The sequence below is a fragment of the Harpia harpyja genome, chromosome 7, assembly GCF_026419915.1.
Source record: "Harpia harpyja isolate bHarHar1 chromosome 7, bHarHar1 primary haplotype, whole genome shotgun sequence".
NCBI classification, from domain to species: domain Eukaryota; kingdom Metazoa; phylum Chordata; class Aves; order Accipitriformes; family Accipitridae; genus Harpia; species Harpia harpyja.
Window position 1 is genome coordinate 21,047,204 of NC_068946.1, and position 23,955 is coordinate 21,071,158.

A 23,955-nucleotide genomic window follows, 5' to 3' on the forward strand; every position below is an offset into this window, starting at 1 on the left:
CTGTGCCAGAGCCAGAAGGTGCAGTTATATCTCCAACACGAAATCAGAGCCAGAATTTTCATTTCTCTCTTGACAACTTATCAATTTTTCCCTCCTGCATAGTCAGTGTTTTCCTAACTTGCAGCATAAGTAGTAAAAAAGAAATGTGTTCTTAAAAATAAGTCTTGGTGAAATTACAGACCAGACCATCAGTAGCACTAATTATTTGGATAATTTTTTAAATTCACCATTCCCTTTAGAAGTCTTCAGTATATATTGTAGTGAAAAACAGAGATTTTTTTTTTTCTTTTTTTTTTTGTAAAGGAACAGAATTTTGGGATCAAAGGAATTTCTATTTTAGCCAGAAAATATGACAGCGTTAACTTTTTCATCATAATGCTTTCCTGCTAAAATAAAGAATGCATTTGCCTTTCATTCATTCTAATCTTAATTTCTACACTGACAAATAAAATCCTTTGTCCTCGTAAAGTTGGCAAAATGTTTGGCAAAAAAATTCAGACCTCATTTTGCCCTATTAGTCATGATTTTTTAAACAAACTTTCCTCAAAGACTATTTTTTACTTCCATGAACAAATTCAGAAATTTCTGCTTTCTACTAGAGACGTAATAGCTACTCTTGGAATAGAAACCAACTTGTTACAAATTCTGAAACATTATGTAAACTGAGAAAATGTGCAAGAGCTACAATCGCTCATTTTCAGGTATTTTTCAAAGAAATAGAAGTAGTGTCCTTCTTCATGTTTCCAACTAGAATTCCAGTTTTACATTCCTATATTATTTTACATATTAAAACTTAATCTAATAAGGTATTATTTTTCCCCTTTCCCCAGTGACAAATTACTAGTGATCCGTTTGCTCCATTCAGAGTGAATAATCCATAAATAATTTTTCCCCAACCTCTTTACTGGAGGAATTACTTATGGGCCTCTTAGCTGACCACAGGATATCCCTACAGTATTGCTAAAACACACGGGGAAAAAAAAACATGGCACTGTGCTATGGATTTATCAGTTATCAGTCCACTCTAACATGCCAGACGTTTAGACCTAATTACATTCATTAATGCTACTGTCTACATTTACTTGTGTACCCCATCTGCTCTCATTTGCCTTAATTTTTTGTCAGTCTGTTTGGAAGTCTCTTGTTTATATGTGATAATTATATGCTAGTTAATTATTTCAATTTTCTAATGCCATCCTCTTCCCAGCTGTTGTCCCAATGTCATCTCACCACTGAGTTTTTAAAATATTACATCATTAAAGGAAAGGAAGAGTGTTTACTGAAATGCTCATTGCTACCCACGGAATACTTTTGAGTTACAGCATCCAACATTAGCATTAGCGTACTCTCTCTTTGGGATATTCTCAGTATTTTGTGTCATTATTCAGGTAATTTTCAGTTTTCCAGTCAATCAGAGAACAGATACTCCCTCTCCATCTTCTTCTGAGTACAGTACATATTATAACTTTGAAAGCAAACTAACTGTTCCAGACCAAGGGCAATGGCCAACCTTGACATTACTGTCACAGTTTCAGGAAGTTTGCCCTGAATTTGATCAGCTTCTGTGAAAGTGGATGAAGTTTAATGCCAGAAGATCCACAGAAATAGATCTCTTTATACACTACCTGGCAAAAATAGCGTCTTACACTTCAGATGCTAGAAATAAATCATGTATGTAATAAGCAAACCTTTTAACATAGCAAAATAATACCACGTAAAACACAAATCCAAAATAAACCAAGAAAACATCTTTAAAAGGAATTCTGTTGACTATATTTCGGCACAAAGTGAATAGAGGTAACAATGTTTCTTTTTAGCTTTCATAGTCCATTCTATGATTTCCAGAAACAGACTACCTCTTATGATGCACTTGGCCTAATACCAGATTTTCCTCCATGCAAAGCTTTGTGGTACATGGCCTTGGAAGAATTTTACTTTTTTTATCCAAAGGTTAGTGAAACAGTTACAGCAAATCTTTTTATTCAGCCCTCATAAAAAGTCCAGTCACGCTTTAAAGGAGGAAGAAGAAAACACTGTACAAGGTAACTGCAAGTTGTCTAAGATTGTCTTTACGATTTGAGAGACAACTGAGTTATGATGTTAGTTTGATATTAACTAAAATTAAAATAAATCCACAACTAACAAAAATTGTATGGGCAGAAATATTAAATAAAAAAATTCAAACTGCATAAGAATAAGTACTTAGCATCATAATGTAAATAAAGGTGGTGATAGTTTGAGATCATCTAGGCTGAATAAAAGCAGAAATATCATCAAATATTCAGATTTGATACTTAGTAATAACTTCCACACTACGCCTGGCTCCTGTGAGCTCACGGGAACAAAAAATTACAAAATATACTTTCAATTTTAGTTTAAATGACATGGGAAAGGGGAATTTTCTAAGCACATTGTTTTCCTTAGACATTTTAATTTGTAATCATTGGCAGAGTTGTGACCCTTCATAAAGGAACCCGCAAATTATCCACAACCTCAGTTGCCCATGGATTAATTCCAAGTTTGCCCCTGGGCTCTCATTTTCTATATTTGAGTTTTTCAAACATGATGGCAAAACTCTCACTAGTTCAGGAAAATTCTATTTGAATTTGTTTTGGATCACTCCAGTTGAGGCCTTGGTTCCTTCTTCCAGGAATCTGCAGAGTATGGATTTAGATTGCAAAATATAGTAATCCATTTTTACTGAACCATCCAATATTCCCAAAAGCTTGTTTCCAAGTAGAAGAAAAATATAGGAAACAATCAGCCAGAAATGGAAATACTCAATAAGTTTCTTTTTTTCATTTGAAAATAGAATTTCGTATATCACGAGCTACCATATATAATTGTCACTGTGGGGTTATGAAGATAAATTAGTGCATTTGTACAGAGAACAAAAATTTTACCAGGGTACAGTATTTCTATTCTTCCACTCAACTCCTACATTTCCCTTAAAAGAGTATCTTGTCAAAAATAGGGCTTCTTGATGCTTGGGCAATTTCCCAAGAGGAAAAATTTAGGCTGTATAACTGCATGTCTGTCTTACTGCAAAGTCTACTGACAAAAGACAATCTCCTTTATCTTCTTGTTAACCTTCCCCCAAGGTCACACGTTCCCAGAACATTGTGTCGGGTATGGGTGGAGGTGGGTTGAAGGGGGTGAAGGTGTTAGTACTGAATTGCTTAAATCCTTCTGTAGTTTAATTATTTCTTATAATTCCTAAAGGAAAAGTGAATCCAAGATCAAAGTGAACTTGGCACTGCTTTTTCAATTAAAAACCCCAAACCCTCTAGAAAAGTCCAAGATTTCTGATTTAATGTTCAGCTGTCCAGTAACAGAACTTTAAAGCTGTAAGCCTCTTATGATACTGATTTTATTTCCTTTTTTTAATGCACTGTTTATTTTTTATTGTATTTATATGGAAAGCACAATTCTAATTTAGGAGAGCCAGGAATCAGTCCAGCATTAATACTGGCTTTTCTCTACATCAAAGTGTCATTAATGCAAATTCCAAGAATTCCTAAGACATTTCCTTAGGAACTGCACTCTACTGCTACCAAACTACCTACCTTTCAAGTCAGACCTTTTTATATCTATAACAGACAACATCTAAGTTACTTGACAAAGGAGATCAAAGGTCTATGGGTAATAACTGGCACTGATTTATTTACTGGTTTAACTAAATGCTTTCATTTGTGAATAATGCCATTAGCTTCCCTCAAGCTGGAATATAGGTAGACAAAGCAGACCACAAGCAATCAAGGAAGTTCCCTGTAACAGATCCTTATTACCTGGTCTTATAACTAGACATTTTTTATCTTGCCACCTAAACACAGAAATACAAGAAAGCTCTCAAGGCTTTTTTTTGCTGAAGACAGACAAGTATAAAACTCTGTGTGTTCTCCATGCAGTTTGCAGCCTTTGGAGCCAGATCTTTTATATGTGTGTGTGTATATATATATATATATATGCATGTTTGGGGTTTTTTTTGTTTTTTTTTTTTTTTTTTTTACTTAGCAGTCTCTTCAACACCAATTTCTATAATTACCAGAACATTTAGAGGCAAACATTTCTTCGCACGGTATTTATCTCTAGCTAGCTAACAGGAAAAAGCAAAATAAAAGCTAGCATTTCCAGTAGTAGCCAAAACCAGACAGCTTTAGAAAATGGCATAAAGTGGCATTGTAATGACTATAAAAGTGACTCATTCACACTGACAGCCCAGGAAATGGAAGCGCACATACAAAAAAAACCCCCCAAAACCGGCAAAGGATATCAGCAAATAGAGGAATGAATAGCAGGAGATAGGATGTGCATAGTCAGAGGCTGAATTTAGCACAGCCTAAAATTAAAGATATAAAGGTCTAATTAGTCAGGATTATAGCACCTCTGATGTAAAACCAGACCTTTTTCAGTTCACTATACTTCAGAGGCATTATATTTGCCCTATGATATCTTGTACTACCTACTAGACTTACAGAGATTTAATTAGACATACCTGTAAGCATTGTCTCCCAGCTGGCAGTCAGTGAGTTCCCTTAAAAAGTATTTTACTACATGTGCTATTTTGCAGCTGTTTGAAGGATCATGTTTTCTCATTTACTCTGGAGTAAGTATGAAGAATGAAGTAAATAGGAATTCTGTCACCACTGCTCTGATGTAAACTGAACAAAGAATGATGATACATGCCCTAGCTTTCTAAGTCCCAGAGTCAGTGCTGGTCTGTCATTCAAACCCGCTTCCACTAGAGCAAAGTCTTACAGTGTCATGGTAACTTAATAAAAAGGGAGGCAGTCTACTGTGGGTCATCAGCACATAAACATTACTGATTGAAAGCATGAGCTATTGGAATTCCCCCCCTCAACTTATCTCCCTCCTGTGCCCTACAGTAGCAGGCCTAATAGTGTCTATCAGTTCTGAGACCAGAGACTCCATCAGATTCCTCCAAGAACTTCAAAATTCCTTCTTGTTATGGTAGAGAATTTCGGTTGGTTACCTACCTTTCATCATTTAACACAAATGTTGACTTGCTGCTGCACTATTCCAGTCTCTTAAATTCCCAACTGAAAACTGGGAAGTGAAAATTGGCAAGTGAAAATTTAGAAAAACACAGGTCTTCATTCGCTTTTATGCTGAAAAGTTGTATGACCTGATGTCACTGTTTCAGATTTAAACTCCCACTTTAGTTCTGTTTTTATTAAGGTTGTAAATGCTGCTTTGCTAACACAACTGATGAACGAATTTAAAAAAAAACCTTGCTATGTTTTGAAATTGAAACAAAAAACCCCTTTCACTTGTGCTTTAAAACTGTTTTCCCTCTTCCAACTTAGCTCCAGAACCTATTTATTCCCTTCTACTAGTCAGCTCACACCTGGCACCAGGTTCTTTTGCCATCCTGTCTCCACTCAATTTCTCTCATGACACAGCTCCAGACCCTTATTTCCTCCTCCATTGAGTTATTCTTCTTACCTCGCTCAGTCAGGGCCTCACATCCATGATATCCATCACCCAAGAGCTGGGAACTGGATATATTGTGGGAGGCAGAGTGATGGTGACAGTATGTCTTGGCAACAGTAGCTGGCGAGTAATTTTCCTAACTCCCTGATCATGCAGTGCAGACCACCTGATGCAACAGTCCAAGTGAATTATAAACTCTGAAATTAAGAGTGTTTTTTTAAAATAGCTGCACTTTTTACAGGAACACTGGATTTGCCTACATCAAATCATATAACTACTAGTGATACCTTTATGGAGAATGACTAATTATTTTGTAGCTACTTCTACTAGCCATAGGGGAAAAAAATAACCCAAAATAAAACACATGGCACAAGATCCAACATTATGAGCGTATCATAAAGGACATACTGAGAACATTATTTAAATTTCAGTTTCCACCTCACAGAAGACTGCTTCAAACAGAAATAAAGAAATAAGCCAGTTATTTATTTAGATGTGGCAACTGCATCTATCCAACTTGCCACGCCCCAACCTGAGGTAAATCTCTACTCCATGTATACAGCCTGTTTTCATTGTGACATAGCTTTCAACAGGGAAAGGAAATATTCTTTTGCTCCCACCAAAACATTTTTTAAATGTGGACTAAAGCAAATTACAAGTTTACATAATTTCATAAATCTTAAAAAGCAAAACACCAAACCCACTGCACTCAAACCTGTACTACTTGGGCACAAACTGCCTGTTTCTAGCAAAAATATACGTCATATAATCCTATTTTCAAAGAGCAAATGCCTTCAGCATCCTAATAGCTACTCTCAGAGCACAAAAGCCACTAACAAAACAGACAAGCAGCAATACTAGTTATGGTTTTCGGAATCCAGCATAGCAGTCCCACATGAGCATTATAAAACCTCTAGCCTGTTTTTTTTTCCTAGCAGTTTGGACTGGAAAAGTATAGTGTATGTTTTCAAATCTCAGCTGTACTTATTGATAAATAGTCACGTATTTAGAGGTCAGTTAACTTACCACAGCCTTCTTTTCTAATGGAGATGGTCATTTCAGTGCTGTATATTTGTTATCAACCCAGTTGTGTGTAATTTCACATTGTACACACTAGAGAAACACAACTACTCAATTTCACTAAAGTGAAGCTGTCAGTTACTGAAAATGTAACAGGCAGGCACAGGAGGAAACTACTTGCCAGGCTGATGCTTCTTCTGACTGATTTTGACCATACCTATTAACCTTTTGCAACCTCATCATCACACAGATCACATTTTGCACACATACCAAAGATCAAAATACAAGTTTCTTCACTTTGTCAAGCAAGTTTAGCCCCCCCTGTCTATCTTCCCAGCCAGAGACACCACATGTATTGTTACTGCAATGGATGTACAAGCTTTGGATCATCACACAGCTCAAACACTGTAATTGCCATCAGTGGGAATACCCCCAGATTCAGACTGCCTCAGATTATCACCCTGCAATTACTTAAAACCAACATAAAATAACACTGCCATAGAAAAGAAAGGGTCGTATTCCCTTCATCTCCCACCACAGCGTAGATCGTCCTGCTTATTCTGGTAGCAGGGCCAGTTTCTGTGGACCTACAGCATTCATCAGATGAGTCTCAGAGCACAGTAAACTTCAGCCTCATCTTTCTACACTACCTTTTCTGTGACTGATGAAAGCATAAATCATTGTCCAGAACCTCATTATGTTAGAGACTGTATGAATATAGAGGAGAAAGACTGCTGCTTCTTTGGCATATTCTCAGCCAAAGTAGAAAATGTTTACAGCAAATGCTAATACCCTTCTGCAGACATTTCTGTGTTCATAAAAACTGCACCAGCTAAGTATTTCCTTCATACAGTAGTTGTATTTCTCATTTACTTGCTGCAATTGCTATTTTCAATATAATTGTTTTAAAATCAGTTCTCTTGGAATACTCTATTTTCTGGAAGAAGGTTGAACTTTCTTGTGTCCAGATCATATCCTGGTCAACATGTTCAAATGCCTAGTTTTATTTTTTTCAGTAAACAGTAAATCAGGTGAACCAATTAACTTCAGAGGTATACTTAGTTATGAATGGCACACATCAGGGAAGATAGCAATAATACTAAAGATGGAAAATGAACAGCTGTATTAACAGCAACAGGAAATAATTAAGGAAACTGAACAAAGGAGTTGTGAGAGAAAATTAAAAGGACTAAAAATAAGTCTATTTTGCTGTGAAATAACTATCAGAGGAAAGGAATTATACAGTTCCCCATATGGTTTTGCTTCATTCTGCCCCCAGGGGCACTCTGTCCCTGTTGTAAAGTAAAAACAGTTTCATAAGAGAAACACACAGAAGTAGGCAATTTGTCCCTGTTTTTTAAGACAGTTCTCCCTGGTTTCACTGTGAAGAAGAGCTTTAGATACGAAGACCCCATCAGCTTCTCCTCGTTCTTAGAGAGAAAATATGACTGTTGAGAATGTAGCCCAAACAAAGAGCAATAGTAAGTACTGGAATTAGACAGATTTTAAACAGTTTGCTCCAGAATTGTGTATATGAGAGTCATGTAATTTTTGAGGCTATTAAGTGCTACTGATGTTCTATTTTTTGGTTTCAAAATTTCTTTTCTTGTTCCTATACACATGCTCTGATTCCCTCTGCCAGGCATTCTCAGAACATACTGAATGCACACCAACAAAATCATGATAGTTAGAAAGCACGTCAAGCAGCTACCACTTTATTTTAAAATGCAGAAGAGAGTTATTGCCAGAATCACCTTATTAAAGTAAATGTAGATGCTAAAGCAGCTTCCCAGAATGTGAAAGATGGTGCCAAAGTCTCTTTTTTTCCAGAGAAGATTTAATATTCATGTTTCCAGAAACTACCTTAATCCCATTGATATATCCATGAGAGCAATCTGTGTTCTCTGCCCTAAAAGTAATTCAAGATCCACAGAGTCAGAAGAATAGCATAAAGGATATCAGTGCCTCTGTACTGCAGAACAGACAATCTGAGTGCTAGTATCTGCTCCTGTTTATGCACTTGGAAGGGTTATTGGAGAAACATGTAAACAGTCCTTGAAGCTAGATCTGGAATCCAGTAGCTCTCCTTCTGCAACTGTGGGTCTGGTCTAGCTAGAGGTGAGATTTCAAACTCACTAAAGGCTCTGGACGCGTTCTCTGAAAGCCTGTTAGGAAGCTTGTTATTTTACACCTTTGCTTTGTTTCCTAGACACACTATATCTTGGACCACTTTTCCCCCAATCTCTTAACATTTCCTCTCTGATAGAAACTCTCCTTTTTGTACACTGTCCCTCATTGCCCTTCAGATCTGACACTGAACCCTAAAACAGATACCAACAATTTATAAGTTTTTACCATTAGACTTTCAAATTTAACTCTCTTTTGAGATTAAGGATAAATTCAATGTCATTAATTCTTCTACCTGTCCTGAGCCAAGAAGATCATAAAAGTTTAACTTACAGTTGTTCTGCATTTAGAATATTAGCTAGATGCATAACAATTCAGTTTTCATTAGCAATATTAGTAAACATGGGCACTGCACTAAGAGGCTAGATGCCCTTTAAAGGTCACATAACTACACCAGACAGTTGAAATGCATTACATCACCAGATTACAAACTATGCAATGCACAATGTAATGATAAACAAAGATTACTGAAAGTCAATTTAAAGTACACTTGGAGATTCTCCAGCATAAAAGTTAGAAAAATTTCAAAGAAATGGTTTTATCAAGCAATTGCCCACATGACTACTTTTTAATGAACGGTTTCACGTGGGACGTATTTGACAGGAGAAAAGGCTGGAGCGGAACGCGTTTTAATCATCTTTACCTCCTCAACATTGCCCTGTGTGCACTACACACAAAGTAAACTTGATTACAATTCTCAAGTTAATCTTAAACAATAATTCAGATAAATTTAGTGTGGATATAGATACTTGCTGCCTTCACAATCACAAACTCTCTCCTAGTAGAATTAAATAATGAGCCGATTATAAAGGGAAAAGGCTGACATTTTTCCAAAGTAGGTGCCTAGCAATTCCTACAGCATGCCTTTGCTGTTTGTATCTATACTGACAGCTGGACTTCCTGTCTTTGCGTCTGTCCATAAGACATTCAGGAAGGAAGCTTTATATCTTTACATGTTTTCCATGAAGTCCTTTGATGACTAATTTCTAAAGTACGGAGTCACACTGACCTTTCACATACTTCCCCCCATCCAAATTGTTACTGTTCTCCCTACTCCACTTTTCCCATTGTTACATGCCTTCTCCTCATTTAAACAGTATTTAGATTTTCTAAAACATAGTTAGCTAAAATTTAATTTTTTTTTTAAATACAGGCTAGTATCACTGTTTTTCATTACACAGTTACTAAAAATGAAGTTTATGTCAATTCAATTTCAAGTAATATATTGCAAAAATCACCAATAATATTCTGGGTTTTCGAGGGCTGGGGGTGGTGTGCGTTTGTTACATTGGCACTACTGTAAGCCTCATTCACTACACTCCTCATTGCTCAAGGGTTTTTAGTTTCTTGAGAATTTCAGTATACATTGTGAGTGAAATTGGCTTATAGTAGCATCAGCTTAACTTGATTCTCCTAAAATGTTCTTGTACTTCTCAAAATATTAATTGCTTCAAATGTTACATGCCTTAGAAAGATTTGAAATAGCCTGGCAGACCACTCTGCCTGAATCAAGCCTCCCTTGGAGCTACTGTAGTGGAGAAATTGCTTTAAAAAACAAGAGCTTTTTTCCAAACTCCAGCTATTGATCAAAATTAACATATTCACCTTTAGGATGGTTTTCTTTCAAAGAACTGTCTTGGAGCTCAAAATACCTTAGTCTGAGATTCTGACAACCAAAGATTAGTTATATTAGTAATCATAAAAGTATATTCATTGTCCTACTGTTTCAAATTTACAGAGAAAGAAAGTCTCCCTTTTTGCAGCACTCATTGCTGGACTTTGAATCTAAACATCTTACTACTGCATCTACCACATTCTAAAGAAAACATACCAGTAGACACTCCTTTCTGCCAGCTAAAGAAAAAAAAACCAAACTCTTATGTAAAACTGAAAGTCTGTTATACTCACCCAACTCCTAGCAACAGTTGTTGAAGAAAGAAAGAATTCCTGAATATGATCCTCCCCTACTAATTCACGTTGAAGGGGTGTGGTGTAAAACTACAAAGGCAGGATTGCAACCTGATCTTCCTAGAGCAGGCTCCTGCCTGCGGATTAATCAGTTAGTCCTTGTTCTCGCTTTTTGTAGAGCACATGCGTTCACTCTGGGTAGAATTCAGAGATCTGCAGCAGCTGCAGGGACACTTCCTGTCTGAAGTTTTCTGATCTCCCTGCAGTTTAGAGCAACTGTTTTCTAAACAGCCCTAGCTCAAATTAAACGCGCTTTTAAAGAATGAGAGACAGTCTGGATGATATTCTATTCATTATACCTTGCAGGCTTTGATATGGCTCCTGAGGATGCCATATCAATTGGCTATTTAAGAAAGATATGTTGTGGTTTACTGTTGGTTTTTGTTTGTCTGTTTGTTTTTAAATAAAGCCATGCTATTCACTCAAGATCCAGGCTGCATTCATCACAGTATCTGGAGCTGTAGTACAAAGGCTATTCTGCCTTCAGCTAGAACATACCATCTATTTACAAATCATGCTATTATGTACTAAAATTAAAGTTAAGCATCATTAAGAGTACCATGGCTGAATACAGGGACGGGGACTCTAGGTGTAAGACTGAGACCTTATAACTTGTGGATGTAGAGACGATTGACCAGGATCTTAGTCCAGGACCCACAGGATGAGAATTTCCCAGATAAGGAATTAAACAGCAACAGAGGCAGAAGTAACAGCTGAAGAACAGTAAACTTAACACAGTTAGTAGCTGTAACTAATTGCAATTATTTCTGGGCAAAGACAAACAGGTGAGTTAAATCACTTTCACTGAAGATTTACATTCATCTGCTCATCACCATCCTGAAACAAATTGGAAGTTTCTCATAGTCAGTTAACAGGTTAACTATCTCTTAACACAAACCAAAGTGCTCCTGGCAGCTAGAAGCACTCACAAAGGGGCAGTTTAAATGCTGGGGGTGGGGTTCTACCATACAGTTACTAATTACCAACTCCTAGCTCAGATAAAGCAAGGAGCAACCCAGCTCAGGAGAAGTCAGTTAAATGAAAATGGTCAGCCTGTCATCTGTATGACACTAAGCCTCTGAAAAACAAATTTTGGGGGCCCATGTGTTAAGAATTAGTATCTATCAGTACTATCCATAAATCTCTTCAAGGGTCACAAGTAAGACAGCCCAAAACAGATATACAAAAATGACACCACGATTTAAAGAAATCTCAGTCTGTACATTTACAATAGAAACAAAACCAACTAGAGTTCCAAAAAATGACATAATTCCTCATTTTGCTTTTCTTAGAATGCATCTATGTGGATGAACAGAGAGTTTCAAACTTGCTCCACTCTACAAGTCGTTCACAGATGAGCTGCTTTATTTTTAGCCATACCAGATGCTGAATGGTCTAAATTTACTAGTCCATGCAAATATATTCTGCATCTAGGGACTCAACCTGGTCAAAACTTCAAGTGGGCTTTTTTTGGGTTTAATAAGAAATATGTATTTTTTTAAATGAACATAAAAGAATTTTCAAAGTTTGTGTCATAATGTGTTAGCATCATTCCTTTTTTTCTCACAAGATCTCACTCAAGTCACTCAGATTTGGTGTGCAAAATAATAAAGTAATTCTGAAAGAAACAGTCCACACAGACATTAAAAAAAAGAAAATGCTAGACTTTTAAAAGACATTTTTCTTCTTATGGTCAAATAGGTTGAGAATCACATATAAAGAAAAGTACTTTGGGGAATATATAAGAGAATGAAACCCCTTATTTTGATTAAAAGTTAGATTAAGAAATCTTTGGTAAATAATAAACCAGGACAAGAGTAAAAATAACACCATGTGCATGAAGAACACATGTCCAAAAGAAAAATTCAAAGGAAACAGTATTTCATTTTAAGATGAATATTTTTGCTTTCTATTCTGTTAATGTCTCTCCAGTTCCCGCATGCAATCCTCCTAATTTAGTTGTCAGGAGGGTCTCTGGACTGCTTTGCATTATACCTATAACATAAAAGGCTTCAGCTGAAACTGGAATCAAACCTTGAAGACAGAAACAAAACTGTTTTGGACCTTTAGTGGGATCAAAGAATTCCATTCAGCTATGTCCTGGCCTAGGCAATCAGACTAACCTCTGGCTTGCCCTGAAACCTGCTGATATCTTAAGACAGTTGTCAATAGTTACAGGTCCACAGTGAAAGAAGTCCCTACAATTCTAAAAAAATATTTTTTGTGCTTTTTAGAAGCGTCTTTCAAGTTAAGCAAGATGAAATTTGTGAGCTCTAAAACTAGTCACTGAAAAGCATTTTTCTAAGGTCCTACGGGAGTCTAGAAACCTCTCAAAAAGTAAAACTTGCAAATCGCAAAACTCACCAACTTGGCTTCTCCTTAAGACATCACCTAACTGTGGTTATTTTTATTAAGCTTTGTTGCTGTTCTGAAGAACCCAAGAATACTTACTTAGGGAATTTCTAACCTTTGAGTACGTGGCATTATCATTATGTTCTCTCTTCATGTTTATTTGTCACATATGCTATATGAATCAATTGCCAATACAAAGATTACAATTTGGAAGATTGCCGTTTCACATGACTTCTGAGGTCAACCCACACAGTCAAGCTCTGGCCAGTTATGTAGTAGGAGGAACTGTACACATTATTGAATCAGTGTGAGAAAAGACCATTTATAGTACCTGTATCAGCAGGCTAGCTACCAAATTCTGCTTGTTTTTCATAGATTACACTGGCATGCAGAAGGGGCAGTACTAGCCTAATATTCCAGCCCCCTTTACAAGCTGCTTTCTGCTGGCCTGTTTTGAAATGACTCATGTTCGGCAGTCAAAGGCAAGTCCAGAGACCATTTACATGATCTTTCTTCTGTAGCTCAGGAATTACAACCCCAGAACATCACAGATTGGAGAGGGGCAGAAGAGGCCCAGAAGAAAGGTCTGAAGGTCAGTAGACAAGACCAGTACTACTGAATGCATTCCAGATCACTCACATCACCGAGAACTTCCATAAAGAAATTTGACACGAGCACAGTTTATACTGCATTTCTGTCAAAATAAAATTGACTTACAGCTCCATTTTTCATGACCTCTATACCTCATTATGTATCAGTAAGCAGATATATACACAAGTACAACTGAAGTAAACTAAAACAGAGAAGCCATAAAAAATGCCTTGTACAAATTCTTGCAATACTCAAAGGTACTTTGGCTCTGGAGAGTTCAAAGCTGAGATGATTAGATTTTAGCCATCTGACAGTACATGGAATTGTTACCCACAAATTGGGACATCAGGGAATAATTAAAAAAAAAAAAATGGGGGAAGCTTTATGCAAGAGGTCAGCATCACTACAAGCCTGATGAACGAACAGACACTGCTTGAAAAGGCACACTGGCTGCCATCTGACCACAGGAAAAATCCTTCAACTCCATGTTCTCAACTTGTAGCTCTTACTGTGGAGCTCTTTCTGGTGATTTATAGCCCCACTTTTTCCAACAGCAAAACCAGGAGAGAACGTGCCATCCCAGAATACCCCCTAGCTTGGAGCTCTGTCTTGACTACTGGTCTGCAGAAGGTAGGCGAGGATAACAACCCTAATGGTAAAAGTCTTAGGATTTGAAAAATGCTTACAACCCACAGGTCAAAAATGACTGACTCTTTCTTGAGTCACACCAGTGACTTTAGGTCAGATACTCCACCCTCCTCACTCCGTCATCTGCCATGGTACTACCACAGCCTATGTTTCCACCACAGTGTGGCAAGCTATTTATTACTGGTTTTACACTGGGAGTATTGTTAGTGCCAGCAAGACATCAGGAAAATGGAAGACAAGGGCTAATAACTAACCTAATAGTTTCAGAGGACTGGGGCAGAATCACTGTCCCCTGTAATGTCTGTCATCAGTTTGGGTTGGTGGTCATGCTGAGACTGAAAGGGATGGAGGAAAAGACAGTGAACTTTAAATTCTCCTATACTGTGCATCTTTGTTTGTACAAAATGGATGGGCTTTAGCAGAATACATTATACTTAAACATAGTGCTAAATGCACGGTGTTCAGAAATGAAGATGATGCACAAGTGTCCAATCTTGTTATTGTTTTACTATACCAGAGCAGAGATAAAGCAGCACAAAACTATATGAAGTTTTGTGTGTGCATATATAATATATATACATTATTTTTTTGAGCTCTATCGTCCCTGAAGCAGGATTTACTACATACCACAGTTGGAAAAACACATAAGCATTTGCTTACACAAGCTGTTCTTCGGGTCATAACACAATTGCCTTTCTCAGTGAGGGTGTGACATTACTTGATCTTTAACATAGAAGTTTGTGATCTTTTGTTGCCCCCTAGTGATGCCATTTCATTTTTTCCACTGCTTAGTTCTTCAAAAATTTTCAGAGGCAAGAGCTTCCCGTCTCCTGCTATCAACAAAATAAATCATAACAATACTTCTACATGGTGCTTGAATTAAGTGAAAAAGCATGAGTATTTCTGAAACCTCATAAGGAACCAGATAGCAAGCTTACAGGAAAAATACCACCAGCATAGTTGGCTTGCCCCAGTGAGCTTAAAGTCAGAGCTAAGATGTAGCAGTCGCTGTCACCACATAGGGTAAAAACTCCCAAAGGCCTTTTCCTCAGCACAGACACTAGTCTTCTGGTTCTGCAGTCAGCTGATGCTGCTGTGCTTGCCCCTGGAAAAAGTTTGTATTCTTAAGTTATCCTTCCATCAAAACCAGGACTAAAAAAAAAAAAAGTCCTCCTTTTATTTTATTTTTTTAAGCTGAACACTGTTTATCTTCTATCCTATAGAAATCCAGTATTGGAATACTAGCAGAAAATAACATTACTTTGTGGATACCACATTAAGAGGGGTTAAATACACAGTATTTTTAGTAACATGAAAACTGCTTAAAACAAGCGGAGAGAAGCAATGCAACTGTGACTAAGGCTTAAATTTTTCTTCTTTTCCTGGTACCATTAGTCAAACCATTGCCTCTTACCTAAGGACAAATGTGACAAACTTTCACATTTCTTATTTTGAGCTGGGTAGTTGTTTCCTTTCCAATTCTTTTAATCAGTTTTTCTATGCATTTCTTTTTGCTTTTGAGCTTATGTAACTCATATACTTATTTCTTCATTCATCTGTTTCTTAACAGTAAAAAAGTGAGCAACTTGGAGCATGCTTTGAAGTTGAAATACTAAAGAATTAGTTCCTATCACTACCTTTTTGAAAAGCCCAGAAATAAGCTACTTGTGTAGTATGATTACAATAATCGGAAAGTACAGAATGTATCATGTAACATTTTGAATAATGTGGAGATTCCAAGACCCGGTTCCAATCAAAAACCTTTCGGATAACTGAGAAAGTAGGGGGTCAGGTCAGTACCAGATGCTACTAATTTTTAGAGCCAGAAGCTATATGAGGTCTGAATTTCATTACAAAGCTCACACTGACTTCAGCCAAAAAAGAATAAGGGACTTCTTACCTTAAAGGGCAGTAAGCATTTTGTCAGCTTCCCTACACAAGGAAGGTTTCTTAATTCTATTTGGTCTTTTTATTTCATTAATTTGATAAAAATTGAAAGATTTTTTCCATCATACAGCTTCATTTAGTTCTGAGCTAGATCATATCTGAAGCAAAATATAATACAAGTATTACCTACTGAATTCTGTTGTTATTGTTAAATAATAAAAAAAGAGTATGAAATGCTGCGTAGTCTTGTTAAACAAATTGCCTCACTGGACAAGGCACTTGGTTTAAAATAATTTATTCCTCATACAGCTCAGCAAATGTCTTATTCTGAAACAGATATGGATTAAACAAACATTTTACAATTTTTCTAGATTACCTATTTATCATGTTTTGCATTCTTACGCAGTGTCTGTTTATCCTTTCAATGAGTCCCGTGCTTCACTAAGGATCTTCGTAAATAAGCCTCCCTTTCCATTCATGTCCTTTAGCATCAATTCCAAATGCAGATCAAGTCTAGAACAAACTGGCTTAGTCACTGGATGTCACTGTTGCAGCACTAAGAGCTTAGGTATTTTAACAAAACAGGATGCAAGTATACTTGTATGTATTTTATTCCTTCATTATTATTAAAGGGTTGCATTCCTGCTCAGGTTGAAGTCAATGTGAGTTTTATTACAGGTTTGAGTATTTGGAAGTGTGAAGCCTGAGGATAATTTAGGCTTTCAGGGGAGACTATTCTACCAGTGGCTTTTCACTTAAGTTTTAAAACTCTGTTTCTACTTTAACTTAAAGATGTGCCTTTTCTTAGTTCTTTGTTTCTGCTGCTCTAATAAGAGTTTTATTTCTGAATGTTTTAATATATATGCGGTGTACATAATTCTGGTACTACATATACACACACACACATATATACCTACCAGTACCAGAATTATATACATATTAATGTATATGTATGCACATATAGCATCAACATAATATTTCTAAAAATATTCCAAAACTATTTTCTTGGTAGGTTCATGTAAGCAATAAATTTAAATGATTAATTATTGCAAAAATAAAACACCTACCCTTTGCCTTAACAAGCCTGAGGGAAAGCTTAACAGTAAGAGAAACACCAATCTACATGTACATAATTTTGAAAATTGAATAACTTAAGCATGTGCGTAAGTAGCTTACAACGTCAGAGTCTTGCTTCTTACCGGGGCTTTTCCAAAACCACTTGAAATGTATTGTGTCAGCACCAAAGTTATCAACTAGAAATATACTATCACAGTATTATCTAACTGTTTCCAACTCTCATTTAAATGAAACAAAATGAAACTAAATGGAACCTGGTTTTAGATAGACAAAACAAGCAGAATTTCCTATCCATTGGACTTTCTACTGACTTCTCAGAAAGCTCTGAGCATGCCTGTACTTCCTTTGTCTTGACAAAGGATGAATAGAAGTGAAAGTTATCTTCTCTACAAATTTGACTGGGAGACACTAGTTATAGATGCTCCTACGAACAGAACTTAGGTCACCTTCTGTGCTGTTTTGGTTTTTTTAATATGCCAGCTTCTCACAGGTTGAATCCTCCTCTATGGTATGGCTGGGAAATAAGGAAGGTACAAGAGATGCTCAAACCATGACATAAGGAACAACAATAGGAGTTTCACAATATGCTTTCAGAAAAGTATTTTGAGAGTATGAGTAAGTGAAGGAGATGGCAACTGAGGACACCACCATCTGGTGCCAGATCTAGGAAGTCTGAGGAACTAGTAACGAAGCATTTACTAGCGGACGTGCCAAACCTGTATCCACCCCTTAGCCCCTGCTGCTGCAGTGTCAGACCTGCTTCCTTCTGTTCACCCCACCTCAACACTGTGCCGTACCCTCTTGCCAAGAGTGGCTTTCAGCATCGCTGCCCCAGGTGTCATTTCTGATCTATCACCTGCTGACTCCTAATGTCTAAACCAGACATAGAAAGGCAATCCAAGCAAGTAAGCAGGAAACCTGTTTCCCAACCCTACTGGGCTGCTAAAAAAGAAAACAAAGCATTACCAACAACTACTGTGATAAAGACCTGCACTCTCTGGACCTGGATGCTTCCTCACCAACCCACTAGCTTGCAGCCTGCCAGTTGTTTATTTGGAGAAGAAAAGGCTTCTCTAGGAGATACAGAGAGGACAAAAGTTGTTTGGGAAATGCCACATAAGCTTTGGCTGTCTTCAGCTGCTACCCTGTATCTAAGACAACATCTCTAAGCTCAACAAGCTCCTAAAGTGTTCTCATGAGAAGTCATTAGACAACTAAAACCAGCCAGTTGTTCCTGTGTGACAGTTATTGTAGTGCACATGCTTACCAGAGAATGGAGGACAATTATTTACACAGTGTTCGTAACTCCTAGAAGGCACAGAACAATTGTCTGCCCTTTGCCATGTTCCTGCTCTCCAAGAAGCTGGGAACAAATTCCTGTTTCTTTCCCAGATGACAGAACACTAATCCATCTTCAGCAAAACTCATGCTGCTTAGCAGTGAGAAGAAAAATCCTGTTTTTTCCAGTATTATTACTATTTTTTCAGTAATAGAGGATAAGTAATAAAGAATGAGCAGATTAGACATAGGTAGGAAGTCTAAATATCAGCCTGTACTTCAAGAAAGGGGGAAGTACTGGATTCAAACTGCAAAAACTAGAGCATGGTTGAAGTCCAGTATCATACTGTTTCAAAGCTAATCATTCAAGAGAAGACTATGCCAAACATGGAATATTTTGTACACTATAATACTGAAATTCATGATGCGATACTAACAAGTTGCTTGTCACAGGTCCTGCAAGACTGCTCTAGGTGGGAGACCCCTTCCAAACTCATTAGGTAAGAGCTACCTTAGATGACTGCTATACATCAAATTATTCACTAGTAATATCATTTGCTCCTTCCTTTAGTAGCAAAATGACTTCAACTAATACACTGGATTCAAAACATCTCTTATGTGCAACAGTTTAATGGCGCACACACAAAGCAACAAAAAGCCAAAACAGATCCTTTGCAAGATTGCCTGTCTCAGGAAATAGGAAATGGAACATAACGCCTTTCACAAGAGTCTTGCATTTGGGCTTGATCGTTTCAAAATGAAGAGTAAATATCTGGGATGCTGACCAGTCAAAACCACTTAAGTGTGTGCCTAACTCTAAACACGTAAGTAATAACGCTGGAATAAGGAAGTACTTTTAAAAGGAGAAAAACACATAAGAGGTTGCTACAGAAAATTGTACTTCCTGCATCATTCTTGCCTGATCTATCAAGGTCAGACAAGTTGGTCTGGATGAATGAATCAGCTGAAACTGTATCCATAATAGTTCTTTAATAGAATGACAGTTCATGTGTAACATTTACTAATAGTACTACCAGAGAACAAGACAGATAGGAAACTGAGAGTGTAGTCTATGGAAGATTGACAACAATGTAATGATCTTGTTTCACTCATTAGAAAAAAACAGTATAGGTGCTTCCTGGGGACTAAGTAAATCCTTAGTACAGCATAATTCAACACAATTGTTCAAAGTACTCACAAAAGTTGTATTTACAATGTATGGAAACCTGTATGGCTTCTATGGAAAAAATCCAAGTTTAATTTCTGTAAAATCCTAGTTTGATGAGTGGCAAATTTTTAAATGGCAAGAATCTCCCACTACAATATTCTGATGACATTTCCTGAATGAGCCCATTTTTAATAAGAAAACATAGGGAGAACGAGGATTTTTCATAAAGGTCGTGTGCTGTTGGTAAAAGAAGATTAACAATTACTCAATATTTTCCTTTGATCCTCTGCAATCTCTTTCCAGCACCACACAAATCTCCTCTAGATTTTGGCAGAAGCCTGACAGCTTATTTAATTTCTTTTCTGCATGTAGGATAGCAGGGGTGGTATTTTTTGCTTCTTTGCACTACAGGGTAACAAAACCTGCCCAGAGCCAAGACACTGTAATACAAACACCCTGCTCTAATACACTGGATAACTATTCTAATAGAAGCATACAAATTTCTTTCACAGAATAAGCCTCATACAGATAAGTTGCAATTACTCTACACCTATGTTTCAAGGAAGCGCTTAGTACAAACTACTTCCAATAATTCAAACACTGAAACAGTTTCCTCTCAGTAACTAAATGTAAGCTGAACAAAGGTTTCTTACAGTCACCAGAGCACTCTGTTGGACCATATTTAATTAAAGATATTTAAATATTCCCCCAACAGACTTTTTTCCTTTTGTTTTTTTTAAATTTTGTTGCTTGTTGGAGAAATAGCTGATATATAGATACAAGATATATGTTTATGGTGGCTTTTCATCATATCTAGAAATTCACATAAAATTAAACCAAATTTTTTTTCTTCAAATACTTTGTAATTATAGAAAAATTTAAAAAAAAACCACAACAAAACCACTTACACAAAAATACTACAATTATTTAAATAGAATAAGGAGCTTACTTGGAAACTATATGCAAAAGAAAGTATGTTACTATTAGATTGATGGAAAGATTTCCAATTTCAGATGTTTTTGATGGAAAGCTAAGTTTTTATTATATACTCTTCGCCCTGTGCCCCACCCCCACCCCCCACTGAAATTCTGGAATACACTGACATGCACAGATTTCAGTCAGGAATGAAAATTAAGAGACAAGCTATGTATTCAGAGAGACAGATTCTGAATACCAACTTCCTTTAAGAAGGCTCTGTTCATTCTGTTGTTTCTTCCAGTTTCATTTTACAAAAACTAGTTGTGAAGTAAGGTCTTGTCCATTGTGCAGATGGGTCAGAATCTAAACTGGGTTAGTAAAATAACCAGCCAGCCTGTGTGATCTTCAAAGCAGAATATCTCAGGTTAATCTTTCTTAGCCACCATTTGCACTACAACATGACTCATGCTGGTAAAATTAAACTCAATGGGACACACTGACTGAGTCTGGAAGATTGGCACTTGTCTCAGCAGGTCAGTTCAGCAAAGGGAATGTCAACTAAGGAAGCATAACAAATAGCTGAGCAAGTCAATTGAGAAAAGCACCAAAATAAATAAAAAGTGTGAAATTGGAAGCTAACTGGCACCACTTTTGCTATAAAGGTTACCACCTCCAGCAGTGAGAGGTTGGCTATATGCTAATACATCTGTTTTTATGAACAGAGATGCAACCTTGATCTGCTGTGCAGAAATACAGCAGTCAACTAGTACATGTGTTTCACATCACATTTCTTTTTATGCACATTCATGTTTGCATATATGGATGTAATAAAAGGGCACATCAGACACAAAATGTGAATTCTTTCAGCTCTGAATAACTTTTGTTGACTATGTTTTCTTGTTAAATGCCTACTTCTGTACATGCAGTTCTGCGCTCCTGAGTTCTTGTACAGACTAGAAGTGCCAGGTAAGTACTGGGAAGAGCATTGTTGCAAGTCATTGAACACAATGACGAATTCAATACACTCGCCTCTGGGACACAATGGCGATTGCAGTATCATTCTGTACTTAGAAAGATGTCACAGATCTGTAGCATATGAAGCATTGTAAGGATTGAGCTATAATAGTACGCAGTGTATTTCCTACTGGTCAGGACAGAAGAACTTCAAGTTTTAAGGGCGAATCATTCTCAGAAGCTCTTTAGGTTAATTTTGCAGACTATTGGCATAAATATATCAGTTATGCTTTAAAGAAATAATTGCTCTCCTTTTGTATCCTGCAGAAGGGAACCAGGTGATCTCTATTTGCGCATAAGTACAGAAATCTTGTAACTGCACTCACTGCTCTACCATTTCATGTATCAGCTCCACAAAGTATCACTCTGATCATTTAATTAGAAAGGTGACAAATGACTACCTGCTCTCTTATTTTTGTTTCCTTACTACCGAACTGACAAAATAGTTAGAAGTGTGGATGCTTTGTAAATAAAAGAGACTTGAATAGGTTACAGACCCAGAATAGTGTTAGAAGTGTTCATACACTGAAATGCAAGAAGAAAATGAAGTTTTTCAGGACTTGTTCCAAAGATGTAAAATGACGTGTTGTCCTGGGTTCAGCTGGGATAGAGTTAATTTTTACAGGAACCTGGGAGGTGGGGGGGCATAGCCGGGGCAGCTGACCTGAACTAGCCAAGGAGCTATTCCATACCATGTGACCTCATGCTCAGTATATAAATGGGGAGCGGGCCGGGGGGAGGGCTCTCGACTTTCGGTGGCAGAGCGTCGGGTTCCGGGTGGTGAGCAGTTGCACTGTGCATCACTCTTTTTGTATATTCTTTCATTAGTACCGTTGTTGTTGTTGTAACCTTTTTTTTTTGTGTTGTCCCAGTAAACTGCCCTTGTCTCAACCCTCGAGGTTCCAGGTTTTTTTTCTTTTCTCTCCTCCGTCTCCTCCCTATCCCACCGGAGGGGGTCAGGAGGAGTGAGCGAGCGGCTGCGTGGTCCTTTGTTACCGGCTGGGCTGAAACCACGACAGTCCTTTTTGGCGCCCAACGTGGGGCACGAAGGGTTGAGATAACGACAGATCTGGCCAGAGCGTGTTGAAACAAATTTGTCATACGCATTTCTTATATTAGATAAATAGATGTTAGTCACAATGTTGATTCATTTGTTTACATGGTGGCATTTTGTAAGTTCTTATGTGCTCTATGTATTGCCTGTAGTTACGTTTCTCACCTCTGGGAGAGTGATTGGGATTATCATTTTGCTGTACTGGGCAATGTTGACTTGTGAAATGATTACATCACTGGTCATGAGGTTAAGCTGGTATCTGTATGAGGCAGTGATATCATTTCCATACTTCGGGCACCTTCTATCGGATTTTATTGGTAATTACACTCAATCCATGGGGAAGTTAGGGGGGGATACTTCCCCCCATCCGTTCGCCTCCCTTCTCTCCTTCCGACTAATTACAACAGCTTTTGAGAATTTTGAATATCCTTGGGATGCGCAAGCCAGTGTGCTGTTAGTGCTATGCCTCCTGAATATGTTTCAGGTCTTGTTTAGGGCTACAAAAAGGCTCTTTAAGAGTACCACCCAGAGATCTGCCCCAAAGCTGGATATTCATGGGTGGCACAGCATGTGGGAGGATATGGGCAGGTATCTAGAGAACTTCTCACCTCCAGTGGCTTGGAAGTTCACTCCTGAACAACTACAGAACCCTCATGAAGTGGTAGAATATTTGAAAGAAAAATGCTGTGGCTATTCCAAAGACGTACAAGTCACTGCACTGTGCTGGGCCCTGGCCAGTATCTACCAAACACTACTTGATATTAGGCAGCACCCTCAGGGGGAAAAGGGGGAAAAGATGGAAAACAGGACAACAGGCACCGTGGCTACCCAAACCCCGACAACAGGCACCGTGGCTACCTCAACCCCGACAACAGGCAGTGTGGCTACCCCAACCCCGGTGACAGATACTGCAGCTAAACCAGAGAACCAACCTGTGCCAGTATCAGTCGCCCCTGTACAGAAAAAGAAACACACAAAGAAATCAGTTCTCTTAGTGAGAGATGAAGATGAACCAGGGTCATCGCGAGAACAGGAGGAAGAGGCAGAACCTGAAATAATTACCCAATCTCTATCCCTGAGTGAGTTGCGTGACATGCGAAAAGATTTTAGCCGCCACCCAGGTGAGCACATTGTTACCTGGCTGCTCCGATGCTGGGATAATGGGGCTAGTAGTGTGGAATTAGAGGCTAAGGAAGCCAAGCAGTTGGGATCTCTGTCTAGGGAAGGGGGCATCGACAAGGCGATTGGGAGAAAAACACAAGTCCTCAGCCTCTGGAGGCGACTTCTGTTAGGTGTAAAGGAAAGATTCCCCTTCAAGGATGAAGTTACATGTCACCAA

General features: G+C 37.8%; 1 protein-coding gene across 4 annotated transcripts in view; it reads right to left on the minus strand.

Annotated features, from left to right (window-relative positions):
- Positions 1-11,417, minus strand: part of TFPI (tissue factor pathway inhibitor) — a 42,967-nt gene extending 31,550 nt beyond the window's left edge. Inside the window, exon 1 of one of the 4 annotated variants that reach the window (XM_052793711.1) lies at positions 10,570-11,417. Coding sequence is in view for 2 of the 4 variants with exons in the window: in XM_052793710.1 (XP_052649670.1) it covers positions 6,481-6,511 (31 nt within the window). In the remaining 2 variants the exon portion in view is untranslated. Of the gene's footprint in view, positions 1-6,480; positions 6,748-10,569 lie in introns of those variants that run through there. The other 3 variants (XM_052793712.1, XM_052793710.1, XM_052793713.1) reach the window with 3 other exon arrangements.
- Positions 11,418-23,955: the final 12,538 nt, after the last annotated feature.